At 38.2% G+C, this 16,506-nt stretch overlaps 1 protein-coding gene across 2 annotated transcripts in view; it reads left to right on the top strand.

The window, feature by feature from the left end:
* Positions 1–16,506, top strand: part of SUGCT (succinyl-CoA:glutarate-CoA transferase) — a 768,020-nt gene that overhangs the window by 655,118 nt on the left and 96,396 nt on the right. For both annotated transcript variants that reach the window (XM_049642763.1, XM_049642762.1), the window contains one exon: positions 10,299–10,362. In XM_049642763.1, the coding sequence (XP_049498720.1) occupies positions 10,299–10,362 (64 nt within the window). The remainder of the gene's footprint in view (positions 1–10,298; positions 10,363–16,506) is intronic.

Raw genomic sequence — 16,506 nt, 5'->3', positions numbered from 1 at the left:
TCCATTTTACTATAGCAGCTAAAACAGACTGCTTTTATAAGGCATAAATGTAATGAAAAATTGCTCAAAGCCTTTATGAAAAATGCTAACACTTTATAAAACATATTAAAAATTACCTAAATAAACTGAAATTATTAAAGTAAATTTTTAATAGGTAGTAAGATAATATTATAATGAGGTTATTTCTTCCCAGTAGGGTTTTCCTGGCACCTGACAGGTTGTCTTTAAAATTTACAGAGATGAGCAAAGGGCCACGAATCCCTGAAGACAATCCCACAAATCCCACGAATCCCTGAAGGCAGGGGTGTGGTGGGGATCATGCCAAATGAAACACTGATACTTAGGATGAAAGACAGTGATCCAGTCAGTGTGGTATTGGCTATGGGGTAGACAACTGTACCCGTAGGACAGAACAGAGAGGCCAGGAACAACCCCAACATGTATGGAAATGATCGACAGCATAACTGCTATTGCAGATTCATGAGGAAAGGAGGGACCGACTGCTCAGAAGTTTTCTAGGGGGACAAATGAAATTGAATCCCTTTTTACATCATATGCAAAATTCAATTCCAGTTTCTCAAAAAGCAAAATACGGAAAACCAAAGTTAAAAAAAATTGATAAAACTTTATTCTGAGGTAATGATAGATTTTCATGCAATCATAAGAAATAGTACAGAAACCCCGGGTACCCTTTGTCCCGCTCCCCAATGGTAACATCTTGCCAAACTATCTCACGGTATCACAGCCAGGATAGTAACATCGATACAGTCAAGATACAGACAGCTCCATCTCAAAATCAATCCTACTGCCCTTTACAGCCACACACACTCAGCTCTCCTCGACTGCCATCTCTCTTGCATCTTCTACTGCTAATCTGTTGTCCGCTTCTGGAATTTCATCACTTCAACAATGCTATGTAAATGGAATCATATACTATGTAATCTTCGGAGGATTGGCTTTTTACACTCAGCTCAATTCCATCAAGATGCATCCAGGCTGTTGGGTGAATCGATAGCTTGTTCCTTTTTATTGCTTAGTATTCCACAACATGGATGTACCACAGTTGGCTTAATGACCCATCGGTTGAAGGACATCTGTGTTGTTCTCAGTTTTGGGCTATTACAAATAAAGGTGCTATGACCGTTCATGTGCAGGTTTTTGTATGAGCATAACTTTTCATTTATCTGGGATAAATGCTGAGGAGTGCAGTGTCTAGGTTGTATGTAGCTGCAGGTTTAGTTTTTTTAAGGAAACTGTCCAACTGTTTTCTAAAGTGGCTGTACCATTTGACATTCTCCTCAGAAATGTATGCATGATTCATTTTCTGCTTACCAATATTTAATGTACCTTTTTAAAACTTCAGCCATTGGTATTATCTCATTATGCTTTTTAAAATTTTTTTTAATGTTTATTTATCATTGAGAGAGAGAGACAGAGCAAGAGTGGGGGAGGGGCAGAGAGAGGGGGAGACATAGAATCTGAAGCAGGCCCCAGGCTCCGAACTATGAGCACAGAGCCCAACACAGGGCTCAAACTCACGAACTGTGGGACCATGACCTGAGCCAAAGTAGGATGTGCAACTTACTGAGCCACTCAGGTGCTCCTCTCATTATGCTTTTAACTTGCATCTCCTTCACGGTTAATGATATTGAACATCTTCTCATGTGCTTATTTGCCATCTGTATATCTTCTTTGGTGAAATGTCTGTTTATGCCTTTTGCCTATTTTCTCCTTGGATTTTTTTTTTACTGTTAAGTCATAAGAATTAGACACACACACACACACACACACACACAATACTAGTCATTTGCCCAATATACTGCTTTAAATATCTCTCCCATTTTGTAGCTTTAATTTCCATCCCTTTAAAATGATCTTTGCAGAGCAACATCAAAGATTTTTCCTAAGATTTTAGAGTTTTAAGTTATACACTGAAGCCCATGATGCATTTAAATTAATTTTTGAATAAGGAATGAGTTTAGGTTGAGATTTTTCATTTTTCTGTTGACTGTTCCAGGACTATTTATTTAAGGGGTTGTCATTCCTCCATTGTTTTTGCACCTTTGCCAGAATTATTTGGGCATGTTCGAGTGGATATATTTCTGAGTTCTCTATTCTGTTCCATTACCATAGTTTCTAAGTCGCTGTATACTATATAGCATCTATCTAGTATACCTCAATATCAGGTAGACTAATTCTCTCTCATTTAATTCTTATTTTCAAGGTTGTTTAAGCTATTCTAACGTCTGTGTCTTTCCATATAATTTTTTTTATAAGCTTTTTAAAATATACAAAAAAATCTTTGCTGGGATTTTGGTGAGAATTGCATTAAACCCATAGATAAATTTGAGGAGAATTGACATCTTTACTATGTTGAGTCTTCAAATCCAAGAACATGATATGCATCCCCACTTATTTAGGCAGTCTTTGATTTCTCTCACAAAAATTTTGTAATTTCTAGCATACAGAGTCCATACCTATTTTGTTACGTTTCTGTCTAAGCATTTCATTTATTTTTAGCAATTGTCACTGGCATTGTGTTTTCCATTTTGGTTTCCTCATGTCATCATTGGGATACAAAAATGTGATTGCTTTTTGCGTGTCGACCTTTTGCCCTGTGACCTTGAAGAACTCATTTATTAGTTCCAGGAGTATTTTTGTATATTCATGGGAATTTTCTATGCACACAGTCATGTCATCTGTGTGATTTCTTTCTTTTATTCTTCTTCTTTTTATTATATTTCTTTTTATATTTCTTCCTTTTATATTTAGTATTTATTCCATTATTTTTTCCCCTTAAAATCTGTATGCTTTTATGCAGATCATGCCTTTTTTCTAGATTTATTTCCATGGCTAGGACTTCTAGTAATATGCTGAATAAGAATGGTGGCAACAAACATCCTTGCCTTGCTCTCAAAATTAGAGCAAAAGCTTTCAGTTTCTTACCATTAAGTATGATGTTATCTTTAGGATTTTTGTAGACAGTCTTTATCAAGCTAAGGTAATTCCTCTCAATCCTTGACTTGCCATGAACTTTTATTATAAATGAGCAATGCCTAACATTTTTATAGGAAAATTTAGGAGACTATTTGCATCATCTAGGGTAGGGAAGAATTCTTTAAATATGTCATAAAAGATACAGAACATAAACGGAAAAAAATAAATTCAAGAATGCTGAAATTAAAAACTTCTGTTCATCAAAATGCCACAAAATGAGTGAGAAATAAAGCCATAATATTTTCAATTTATGTTCCAGTGAAGGATTCATAACCAGAATACACAAAGAACTCATGAATCAATAAGAAAAGTTAATTAAGCCAATAGAAAAAAATGCAAATGACTTGAACACACATTCATTGAAGAGGAAATAATAAGCAGGGAAAATATATTCAGTCTCCTTAGTAATCAAGGAAATAGAAGTTACAGCTTCAGTAAGATACTATTTCAAAGTGATTAGATTGGCAAAGCCTTAAAAACACTGATAATATCAAGTTTTGCTACCATTGTAAAACAAATAAAAATATTCACTACTGGTGGGAATTTTTGGTAAATCATTGAGAAAAATAATTTGCCTAACATGAAAGATACATGTACCCTATGTCAGCCTTTGAGCCCTAGGCACGTGCCCTAGAGCAACTGTTGCATGAAGAGATGTGTATGACAGCAGTGTTTGTTGTAGTAAAATAACTGGAAACAGTGTAAGAGCAGAGTGAATTAATACATTATGATGTATTTCTATAATGACATGTTACATTAATGGCCATAATTGGCCCTCAGCCACATACTTCCAAGTGGGTGAGTCGCGAAAACAATGTTAAAGAGAAAAAGCAAATCAGAGAAGAAGATATATACACAATTTCATTGCTATAAATCTTACAAATGGGTGAAAACAGGCACTGAATCCTTAGAGATATAAACATATGGGATACAAAGATGGAAAAAAAGGAAGGAAAAAAAACCAGCAGAGTGATTATTTGGGGACAGAAGAGGGAGGGATTGGGGCAAACTTGGAGTTGTAAACATTCTTTTTTTCATTTTTATTTTTTAATTTTTAAAAAATGTTTGTTTATTTTTGAGAGAGAGAGAAACAGACAGAGTGTGAGCCCGGGAGGGGTAGAGAGAGAGGGAGACACTGAATCCTAATCAGGCTCCAAGTTCTCAGCACAGAGCCTGATGCGAGGCTCAAACTCATGAACCACAAAATCATGACGTGAGCTGAAGTCAGATGCTTAACTGACTGAGCCACCCTGGTGCCCCTGAGATGTAAGCATTCTTAAGTTTTTATTAGTACTCATTAAACTATATGTATATGTTATAATACCTCTTTGAATAACAAATATTCATGTTTTTAATTAGAAAAAAGAGGGAAAAAAGCTCGGTCGTGTGCATTAGCACCATAGTAAGTTTGGTTGCAGCCAATTGTTTCAAAAGAAATAAGAAAAACAAAAATGTCATCACTTAAATCTGACCTCCGTTATCAAGGAAAAGTTTACTTGTTCATTATTTTCCATTAATTATGTGTTATTTTTGCATTTTTTGGTTTTCAAAATAGTTGAATTAACTTTTAACATATTAGTTGTGTGTTAGACCTTCAGTTATGTAACTTTTCAAATATTAGTCTTTGCTGTTTTCCTATCAAGTGAAAGCAATGACTGAGTGGACAATGCAATAAATTAGTTCACTCCAGTGCTTTTTTGCTTTCTAAGATATTAGTGCATGTTTTGGAAATGGTTTTCTGAGTTTTCCCTGTAAAGAAGCATGCTATGATTCTGGTGTTCAAGTGTGGTAGATTCACTTCCCACGTATAATGTGCATATCCACTGTTTCTGCTGAATTCCCACGTCACCCTTTTTGGCTCTCTTCACTGTTAATGACCATGGTCCTTGTGTAGCTCCTCAGCATGGCCTCTGCAGTGCCTTCAGATGTGGGCAAGATAACTAAGGCAGATGCAAGATATTTGGAAAGCTTTAGGAAACTGAGGAAATTGCAGGAAGGCAACACGGGAACTGGGTAACCGAATTCTTAAAAATAAATATATTTTGAGGACCCAGTAACATTTTCATGTCTAGAGAAACCTAGGGATTTGTTAAAAGCTTAAAAGAGACAACAGCTTCCAATCCTGCCCCCCCTCCCCATAAAGAAATGAAACCAAAAGGAGGCACTTGCTACTTAGTTCATTCAATTTATGTTGATCTCGGATAATGATGAATAGATGCCATGAATTTTGAGTTCACTGTGTCCAAGGCCCTGTGCTCACAGTTTTGCGCCCATCTCTCACTTAATCCTTACAGACTCTGGAGAAACAGATATTATTGCCACCTTTTTACTGAGGAGGGTTCTGATCCTCAGAGTACTTAAGTGCCTTGCCCAAGGTCACTCGCTGGGTCTGTCCCCTTCAAAATCTGAGCTATGCTGGGGCCAAAATCCTTCCTCTTTTCACGGCCTTTGTATCTGTGGTAGCCTTGGCTAGCTACAAGGGAGCATTCAGTTTATTAACTAATTGGGCTGTATGGTGCCAAGCAATCCGTTGGGCTGATTTTCTTACCCCAGTGAATTGACTAATTTATTTTACAGAATTGACTACATCAGCTAGTTATTTTAATGGTAAATCAAATTATGCTGGTCTTTTTTTTTTTTTTTTTTTTTTTTTCTTTCTCTTACTAAGTCTCCAACTGGCAAAGTGTTTAGGGTCAGAGGCACCTTAATTATCATCCAAAGTCAACCATTTATTAGCTGTGGAACCTTGGGCAAGTTCTCAACCTTTCTAGGCTTCCATCACTTTATCAGTAGAAATGCAGATGAGAGTAATTCCTACGGGGTTTAGTTCATGAGAGGATTAAATGGAGACAACTCTTTCCCTTCTAACACAATGACTGACCCTTAAGAGTATTGTTGAGCAATAGCTTCTGTAATTATATATATCCTTGCAATTGTTAACCTAATGTTTTATCTCTGTATTATCTTTGTGTTGTGACTTCCACTGAACTCCTTGATCTATGTCCTTTAGCTTCGTTCCAAGGTAGATAAAGTTACTTACTTGTTACTTATTAGATTTTGCTCCTTCATTTGAAGCTTAAACTGTTATAAAAATCGGCTCAAGTCTCTTATTCCCATCCCTGTCTTCTAATTATAGGCACTTTGAATGCATGTTCATTCATCTTTTTACTGCCAACCCCTTGCTATCATTCAGTACATGGGTGCTCTATGATGTTTGTTAAACTGAATGACTGGCCATGTCTCTATTCATCGTCCGTTCTCTGTTGAGCATCACTGTTAATGTCATGGACGGTATCATATTGATTTTTAATATGGTCTTTACACATATCGTTTGTGTATGTCATTTAATGCCGCCATTCTGTCAGTCTCTTTTCATCTGAATATGCCTTGTTAGTTCTACTCTTGACCTAGATCTCTTGCTTTTCTTAGAGGTTTTCACCACCCAGATAGGGGGGAATTGATTTTTTATTTTTTTACATTGTTTTCCTGTTAGTGCTATATCACAGACTTGTTCTGCCATTCCTGCCATAGGACTTTATCAAAAGACTTTCTTACTTTAACTTACACTCGTATTTCACTTCAAGGTATACATTTTACTCCCCCCTTCCCCCCATCATTAATACATTACCATTTGACTCTGTCATTAGCCTGTCAATCTCTGAAACTCTTGAAGAAAAAAGAAAGACCTTATTTTAAATAGGCCCGATTCTTTGCTAAAGAGGTTAGTACACTCTCTACAATTCTATTCTTGTCAGGAATAGGCTTTTGCAATTATAAGGAAAAGAAATGATATTTAGAAGAGCTACCCAACCATGAAAGATCTAGGGAGGATAAAATAAGTGAAAGAAGGATGAAATCCACTATAAAGTTCTAGGGAAGCTTCCTTGCCTCATTCAAAAATAATGAAATAGATACCCCCAGGTGCCCTGGATGGCCAGACTGAGGCTCCAGGCGTGACATTTCCTTGAGAGAAAATGGTATTGGAGGTCCCTAAAGCTGAGGTTCCCCCATTCCATTGTTAGTGGTCAGAAAATGAAATCTTTTATATTTTTAAAATTTTTTTAAACATTTATTTATTATTGAGAGACAGAGAGACGGAGCATGATCATGGGAGGTGCAGAGAGGGGGAGACACCGAATCTGAAGCAGGCTCCAGGCTCTGTCAGCACAGAGTGGTGACACAGAGTGGTGACTCCCAATGGGGAGTGGGAGGCGGGGCTCGAACTCACAAACTGAGAGATCATGACCTGAGCCGAAGTCGGACGCTTAACCGACTTAGCCACCCAGGCGCCCCATGAAAATGAAACACTTTAAATCTGAATTTCTAGGTTGAGGTAATAGAGGCTGGGGTGATGAGGCTGGGTGAGAAAAAGGAACGGGGAACATTTAGTAACCGTTCCCAAAGAAGCGTTCTACAAATGTTAGTAAGCGCCAGGTCCTCCGTTTCCAGTGAAGTTAGGGAGAGACAATACGCTTGAAGTGCAGCAGGAGAGATTTATGCTAAAATTCAGACAGCCTGCCTGCGTTCTGAGGTTCTCGAATATGTTACTAAGCAGAGCAGGACTTGCCCCACAAACAAGGCTGGAGAGTTTTCCAAGATTCCGAGTCATTAGGCAGGGTTTCCAGGGACAGCAGTGCCACGGCCTCGATTGTTCCCCGAGATAATCTGACCTGATTCGCAGAAGAAAGCCTATGGAATTGTATTGACTCCAAACTTTACCTAAAAAGGGGGATAGCAACCAAGCAGTGGAATAGGTCAGATCTTTCTGAAGATGGGGGCTCAGACTAGCCCATTTATTTCATAATTGTACAAATGCCGTAGCAGATGAAAAACCGCAGTTAACCTTCCTAAGCCAAACATGAGAAGAATTTATATTTCTGCTTAAAACTGAAGGACTTTCAATGCAAAGGAACTGGTAAGGCTGGATTTCAAATTTTCATGTTGGGAATATCATACACAGACCGTAATGAGGGTAGAGGCGAAGGAAGCACATTCTTTAAGCTGCTTCCATGAAAAACTTCAATCAACTGCTAGCTTTTGCTTTGCAGATCTGTGACATATGTCCCTTGACCTTTACCAACTACCCTTTCACGTTTGACACTTAAAGTTTCCTACATGATTAAAATTCAGCGTTAATTAATTTCAACAATATCAGTTAAGTTATATTTAGCCGAGAACACTCACTTTTGTCTTCTGTGAGTAGCATTGCAGTGTTATTACAAAGAGGTAGTCACGAGGGCAACAGATACGAGAAGAGAAGAATGATTCAGTGTGCAGATAATTGTTTCGAGTGAAATTTAGCATGGTATTTTTGTTCCTGTCCTCAGTAGAACTGAGATTTAGCACCTCGCCTTGGCATTTAGCCCCCACCCCCACACAGGAGGAGGCTGTGCTGGGCGGGTGCTGAGAACGAGCCACACCAGAGTTAAATTATAGCTCAGTTCTAACACTGGCAAGAATTTTCTCTGGCCAGCTCTTGGGTGCAAAGCTGGTGATTCCAAAAGAGAGGCAAGGCATCCCTAGAAAGGATCTCCATATGGTGTGGCATCACCCTCACTGAGGGAGGTTGACACGGTTGTTTAAAGAGCATCACCCCAAAGGTGGTGACCATTCCCAAAGAAATCAGTGGAAGCCAGAATATTTAGACACAGCAGAGTTCTACTTCTAACCTTAAAATGTCACCTATAGGGTTGTCTTATTGGTGGGTTATTCTGCAATGTGACCAAAAAGCTCACAGGAAATGGAGAGAGCCTAAGAAATGTGACCTCTTTCCCTGAGTTTTACATTTTTATTAGTTTATTTATTCCATGCTCTTTTAACTCTGGGAAAAGACTAGGATAAGGATATGGATATGCAAATCTTGCTTTTACCTGAAGCTCAAAATGCTATAGAGCCATTACAACTGCTGCTTTTGGGGATGTTAGCATGAAATCATGGTCTGCAAGTTTACTGTGCCACTGAAACCCTTGCCCTTTAGATCCATGTACAAAACAGGAAGAGAGAAGCTCTCCATTTGGTAGATAGTACAGATAGAGCACAATTCATATGTGACTCACCCATATATGTCTCACTGAACAGTCAGTAATAATAATAGTAAATTGAATTTTGGGGTTCTTTAGACAGTAGCTATTAAAAACAATTAAACAAAGGAAAACAACTTTGTAGAATTTTCATTTGTGTATGACCAAACGTTTTGCCTCCCAGAATTCAACTTTTGTAGTCTAGAATCTAGTTCCATGCCCTTGTCTCATCCTTTACCTATGAGGGCACTTGATCCCTGGCAGATTCTGTGTTCCTGCCCACCCCATAGGAAAAATGAAAGCCAAGGATGTAGGTAGCTCTTTTCCAGTAGTCAAGCAATTCAACATCAAGCCACATTTCTTCTGCTTGTGTCCCTAATAGAATGTCCCTGTCCTAGTAATTGGCCTTGAGTCTGAACCTGAGGCCAAGTCTAGGTAGGCCAGGACCTACCTAGCTTGGAGGTCCAAGCTATTTGGACCACCAAATACCTATCGTGGTCCTAGTGCATGGGAACCTAACCAGCCCTTCAGGACAGGGTCTATGTTTTGTTTTGTTTGCTCAATTTCCTCCCTGCCAGCTCCCCACTGACTCCCAGTTCTGAGATCTTGTCTTATAATAATGGTCTGATTACCACCAAAAACCTCTCTGGTTCCAATCTCCAGCTCAAGCCTCTGACATGAGTCCACTCTGGGCTCCTGGTCAGCTTGCCCTGCCTATTACTGGTCACAGCAGCCCTGAATATGTCCACTTCCGGCAGTCACTGAGCCTTCTGGTTATTCTGATTCACCTTTCAAACTGGACTGACTCCCACACCTTCCACTGAATAAATTGCTAGGAGCTCATGTACCATCCCCATGGGCTCCTCAGTTCCTGGTCCTGGTTCTTCCTCCCATTCTGTCCTTCTGCAGTTGACTTTGGCCATGGCCTGTGATGAAGTAATGCCAGAAGAGGCAGAGCTTCAGTATTTAGAGGATCAAACACAGATGAAAAGGGGAAAATCATACTGTATATTTAGGAGCAAATAGCATTTTTAAGAGTGGGAAGACTTTATAAAAAAAAAAAAATGTAGTGCCTTCTAAATCTTTTTGGCATCACTTGGTTTAATATAAGATGGAAACATTTTTGTTTCAAATATTTACTTTCAAATTAAAATTCCAAACTTGAAAATTCTGTGTTTTGCAATGTTTCTTTGGTGGGCCAAATAGGGGGCTTTTCAAACTCCTTGAGATTAAGTAATTTTATTTTGTAATTTAGTTTTCTGTCTGTTTTTACATTTGAAGGTGTTACACAATGGCCTCATTATGGAGATGAAGCATCCAACCGTGGGGAAGATCTCAGTCCCAGGTTTGAAAACTTTGGTTATTTTCCTCAATACCTTCCTTCATTAATTATTCCCTGTGCTGATCCCTGCAGGTAGCTGGTGATTCCCCAAACAGTTTGTCAAGACATTATCCAACTTCTTCATTTGGATGAAAGGGAAACCTTAGAATCTTACCCACAAGCACATATACCTAGGCTACGGACTTGTGTCTTCGTTTTAACGAATATCTGATTGCCCTGGTAACCAAAATTGCTCATATTATCTGACTCCATTTTATGTAATCACATGCTCACAAAACTACACAATGTAACTGCCGAAGATAGACAACAATAGATGTGGCAACTATTCTGAAATTACACATGGTTCATAGGTGAATGGGAAGGTAAGCCAGGCACAATGGAACTGGCATCTAGGGAAGGCTAGTGGCTGCTCAGATCAGGACATTTTTTTTCCTGAACTATGATTTACGGTGAGGATCTCAGCTTTGTAGATAAGGAAACAAAATATTTTCACTTAACTCAAAATACATTGAATTTTTCTAAGTTGACTCATACCAAACAAACTCACTAAGACATTTTGGTCCGAGCCAAAATGCCAACTTTTTCACTTCCGGGAGAGAGTTCTCTTTCCAGCAGCCAGAAGCCTCAGAGCATCCAAACTGTAGTGAGAGCTCATGACCAGCTTGCTACCCCGACAAATCTCACTTCTCTAACAACCATAATGTTACTGTTCCTCAGCTCAGTTGTCTCTACTTGGGGCACTGCTGGGAAAACACACCATGTTCTTGTTCCTCGGGTCCCTCTTTTATAGACTATATATAAACCATACACTTATTTTTGTCTTTTCTTCTGACAGAGGATAATGAAATTAGTTAGGATACAACTTTGGTCATTGTTTACTTGAAGCTCAGTGCTGGTTACCTTGCTTGAAATTTGGGCATTCCCCAAACCCCTCACTCACCTGAGTCAAAACAGCATAGAGGGGTGCCTGGGTGGTTCAGTCAGTTAAGTGTCCAACTTTGGCTCAGGTCATGATCTCCCAGTTTGTTAAGTTCCAGCCTCACATCAGACTCTCTGCTGTCAGTACAGAGCCTGCTTTGGATCCTCTGTCCCCCGTCTCTGCCCCTCCCCCATGCTTGCTCGCTATCTCTCTCTCTCTCTCAAAATAAATAAACAGCATAGAATATTTACTTCTCTAGGTATCAGATGGCACTTATTGAATAACTGCTATTGTTAGGTATTATGTAGCTATAATCTAATTTCAAGATTCAGGATCAGCTTGATAACAAAGTCCCAGAACAGATCAGATCATGACCATTGGTGCAAGAAGGAAAAGAAGAGGAAAGTGGGATGATAAAGTAAGTTGAAAGAGAAAATTCTTATGTACAGGAGTATAAGGACCACTGTCTGGGAATTAAGGAAGGTAACTAAGAGAGAGAGAGAGAGCAGGTGTAAGCATGTCAGAGACTGGAACCACATGTGAACAGGGAAATGCTATGAGATGTAGACAGGTGGTGGAGGAAAAATAAAAGAATTATCATAAAAGCTAAGACAGTCACTTGTTGACTCATATTACTGAGCATACTCCATATACACATTCCATGGGCAATGCTTTGGGTCCTGGGAATGTAAAAATAAACCAGACCTGACCACATGAAGCTGAAACTCAATGGAGAGTCAGGTAATAAAAGCAACCAACAAATGTTCTGGTAAGGGTTAAGTCACGATAAGTGCAAAAAAAAAAAAAAAAAAGAAAGAAAGAAAGAAAGGACAGACCATGTATTGTCGTAGAGAATAATGGAGGCAGATGGGACTTACATTAGTTTGAGTGATCAGAGAAAGCCTGGTCACCTATCAATGGAGAATTGAAGGATAATAAGAAGTTGACATTTGAAGAGTAGGGGAACGGTTTACCAAGCAGAGGGACCAGCATGTGAGAAGACTCTGAGTTGGGAAAGAGCAGGGTGTATTTTAAGCCAATAAGAAAGGTGAGGTAAGGAGTGGGAAGTCAGACTGCAGAGAGAGGCAGAGCCGGGACACCCTGCCAGATGTGGTTTTACTCTAATTTGATGCAGGGGAGTGAAATGGCACAATTTATAACTAAAAGCAGGCAGTCACGTTTGGAAGTTGTTACGGTACTTCAGGTGATTCTGTTCTTAAGTTAGGGTCATGGCAATAGCAGTGAAGAGTGGGGGTGGTCAAAAAAATTTAATCAGTGTTTTCAGTGTGAGGAGATCTTAAAAAATATTTTCTCTAATATGTTTTATTTTTTTATTTTTACTTTTTAAATGTTTACTTATTTATTTATCTTGGGGGGGGTGGTGCAGAGAAAGAGGGAGAGACAGAATCCCAAGCAGTTCCATGCTATCAGCACAGAGCCTGACAGGGGGCTTGATCTCATGAACCGTGAGAGAATGACCTGAGCTGAAATCAAGAGTCTGACACTTAATTGACTGAAGCACCTAAGTGCCCCTATCCAGCAGTTTTTAATTTTAATTTTTAAAACAGTGGAACTGAGTTCCAAGTGAAACCTCAATATCTAAAATATATTAAAGCAGAGTTCTGCTGGTTGAGAGGTTAGCACTCTAACTGTTAAGCTTTCTTCCACTGCTTCCATCAGGCTGTCTCCTCCAAACACCTGCTTGGAACCATGGGATCTAAAGAACATTCAAGAACCTCTGATGAAACTTTATTCTACAAGTTTACAGATGAGATCATAGTCATTAATATCCTCAATACATGGGAGGAAAGGGTAAACATTTGAAAGTTAATTATAGTTGTTGGTATAGGAGGGAGAAAAGTAAGTCAGTGGTCAACCTACAATGAAGTTATTGGTTCTGGCACTCTCTCAATCAATCAGATGTGAATTTGTTGGCTTTCCTGGCAAATGAATGAACATCAATCTTGGGGAGAGAGAAATATTTTTTTTAGATTCCTAAGGAAAAAGCATACCCTTTTTGCTCATTTTATTTTATTTTTAATTTTTATTTATTTATTATTTTTTAATGTTTATTTTTTGAGAGAGAGAGAGAGGAAGAGAGAGAGCACAAGCAGGGGAGGGTCAGAGAAAGAGGGAGGCACAGAATCTGAAGCAGGCTCCAGGCTTTGAGCTGTCAGCACTGAGCCCCATGTGGGGCTGAATTCATGAACCGTGAGATCATGACCTGAGCAGAAGATGGACACTTAACTGACTGTGCCACCCAGGTGCCCCCCTTTTTGCTCATTTTAATTTATAAGTGTATCACTTAGCTACTGTGATGATAATGCTGTGTAACAAATAACCACAAAAATCTCAGTTCCATTCAAACATAAGCATTTATTTATTCCACACAAGTAGACCAGGTAGGGGGTAGCCAAGCTGGACTTGCCTGGGTGACTTTGCTTTTGGGTGCAGGTCTGGCCAAGCGTGGCTCCTCACTATAACATGGGCTCAGCTCTGTCCCACGTATCTCTCACATTCTTCACATGGCAATGGCAGGAAAATAAGAAGGCAAACAGAAACCACAAGGCCACAGAAGAACCGATGCATAACTAGCAGACCCTTCTGTCGGCATTCCATTGGCCAAAGCAAGTTTTAGGCTGTGTTCCAAGGAGTGGAGGAATGTTTCTCTCTTTTTAAGAGAAATTGCAGAGTTACATGGAAGCCTGGGCAAAGAGGGGTAAATAATTGAGGCCAAAAATTCAATTTACCACAATACAATTCTCAGATCTTCAGCTCTTTCGTTTTTATCTGTTATTTTTATCTTTATTTCCCTTTGGAAAATACTATTTTTGTTTCTTTAATTTCTGTTGAGTTCAGGCATATTTTTGGTATATCTACTTTATTGACTTACCTTGTATCCGTTCTATAAGATTATCAGTATAGGAAATCTCAGATTTCTGGTGAAATGGATATGTTTAGGTTATTTTTGGAATTAGCATCTGAGCATCTCTTGAGAGCAGCACATTTGGACCACCCGTGAAAGAGGAGAGACAATTCTGCTTATGGATGTCAAAAAAGAAGTTGCTGTTGTATTTCCTAACTCACTGTATCCTACTGTGAGGCCACTCAGACAGGGTAAGAGGTATTAAATGTAAAGGGAATTTATAAGTAAATAATTACATTTTTTCCTGTGGATTTCCCCTTTCACTGATTGTATTTACCTATGATAGTTCTGCCTTTCTTTGTAAAGGATGTCCCCATTGGACAAGTTTTAGGCTATAGTTTGAATGCTGCAGAAACACCTCTAATTCTCCCACAATGCCTCAATGAGGTGAATCTGCCAAAACAGGAAACCCAGAGTGGAGTTAAAAGTGATATTATGCTACATTGTGTTCTAGTTGGCTAGTGGAGACATGTTTTTGAATTCATTAAATGCAGTTTATATATTTATATATGTATCTTTACAATTCCAATAAAAATCCTTATTAACATTACCTAAAACTACCTATTTAAATTTCCTTTAATATTAAGGAATTTCTTGTGACCTTTACTGAATTTTCTATACAATGCACTAATTTGAAAAGTTTTCTTAGTCAGTTCTAGAAATATGTCTCTTGAAGAACAGCAGTAATTCTTTAAAAAAAATTTTTTTTTAATTTTATTTAAATCCAAGTTAGTTAACATATAGTGTAATAATGGTTTTAGGAATAGAATTTAGTGATTCATCACTTACATAGAACATCCAGTGCTCATCCCCACAAGTGCCCTTCTTGACGCCCACCACCCATTTAGCCCATCCCCCCCCCCACTTCCCCTCCACCAATCCTCAGTTTGTTCTCTGTATTTAAGAGTTTTTTATGGTTTGTCTTCCTCTCTGTTTTTATCTTATTTTTCCTTCCTTTCCCCTAGGTCCATTGTTTTGTTTCTTAAATTCCACATGTGAGTGAAATCATATGATATTTATCTTTTTCTGACTGACTTATTTCACTTAGCACAAAACATTCAAGTTCCATCCACATTGTTGCAAATGACAAGATTTCATTCTTTTTGATCCCCAAGTAATGTTCCATTGTGTGTGTGTGTGTATATATATATATATATATATATATTACATCTTCCTTATCCATTCGTCACTCAATGGACATTTGGGCTCTTTCCATACTTTGGCTATTGTCAATAGTGATGCTATGAACATTGGGGTGCATGTGCCCCTTCAAATTTTGTATTCTTTGGATAAATACCTAGTAGTGCAATTGCTGGGTTGTAAGGTAGTTCTATTTTTAATTTTTGAGGAACCTCCATACTGTTTTCTAGAGTGGCTGCACCAGTTTGCATTCCCACCAGCAGTGCGAAAGAGTTCCCTTTTATCCACATCCCTGGCAACATCTGTTGTTTCTTGAGTTGTTAATTTTAGCTACTGACAGGTGTGAGGTTGTGTTTTTGATTTGTATTTCCCTGATGATAAGTGATGTTGAGCATCTTTTCATGTGTCTGTTAGCTATCTGAATATCTTCTTTGGAAAAGTGTCTGTTCATGTCTTTTGCCCATTTCTTTACTGGATTATTTGTTTTTTTGGGGTGGTGAGTTTCATAAGTTCTTTATAGATTTTGGATACTAACCCTTTATCCAATATGTCACTTACAAATATCTTCTCCCATTCCATCTATTGCATTTTAGTTTTGCTGACTTTTTTTTTTCCCATGGGGAAATTTTTATCTTGATGATGTCCCAATAGTTCATTTTTGCTTTTGTTTCCCTGGCCTCCACAGACATGTCTAGTAAGAAGTTTCTCTGTCCGAGGTCAAAGAGGTCAGCAATAATTCTTATACAATATTTATTGCACCATTTTTAGAGATGATAAATCCACACCATTCCCTTAGATGCTCAGTTTAGAGCTCTCATATAGGATACTAATTGATCAATACCTTAAAGGTCTTGGTCAATCAATTTTAATATTCTTTTAACAAGGATAGGAAATTATTAACCTCTTCAAAATTTCTTTTAGCTACTTAAATAATTATTGTAAGTACTTAATACATTGTTTCAATATTTGTAATCATTATTGATACTAAAGTGAATAGTATGATCTAAACTATTCCTTTTATTAGTTTATATCTGTTGCAACATACTCCCTTTTCATATCATTTCCTACTACCTCCAATCTATAGTCAATAATTAAGAAAGAAATTTCATTTGTGTGGATACATGTCTTTGAAAACATATGAACTAGTTAATGTTCATGAACT

The sequence above is a fragment of the Panthera uncia genome, chromosome A2, assembly GCF_023721935.1.
Source record: "Panthera uncia isolate 11264 chromosome A2, Puncia_PCG_1.0, whole genome shotgun sequence".
Lineage (NCBI taxonomy): Eukaryota > Metazoa > Chordata > Mammalia > Carnivora > Felidae > Panthera > Panthera uncia.
Note: the sequence above shows the minus strand (reverse complement) of the source record. Positions and strands in the feature narration are given on the sequence as shown.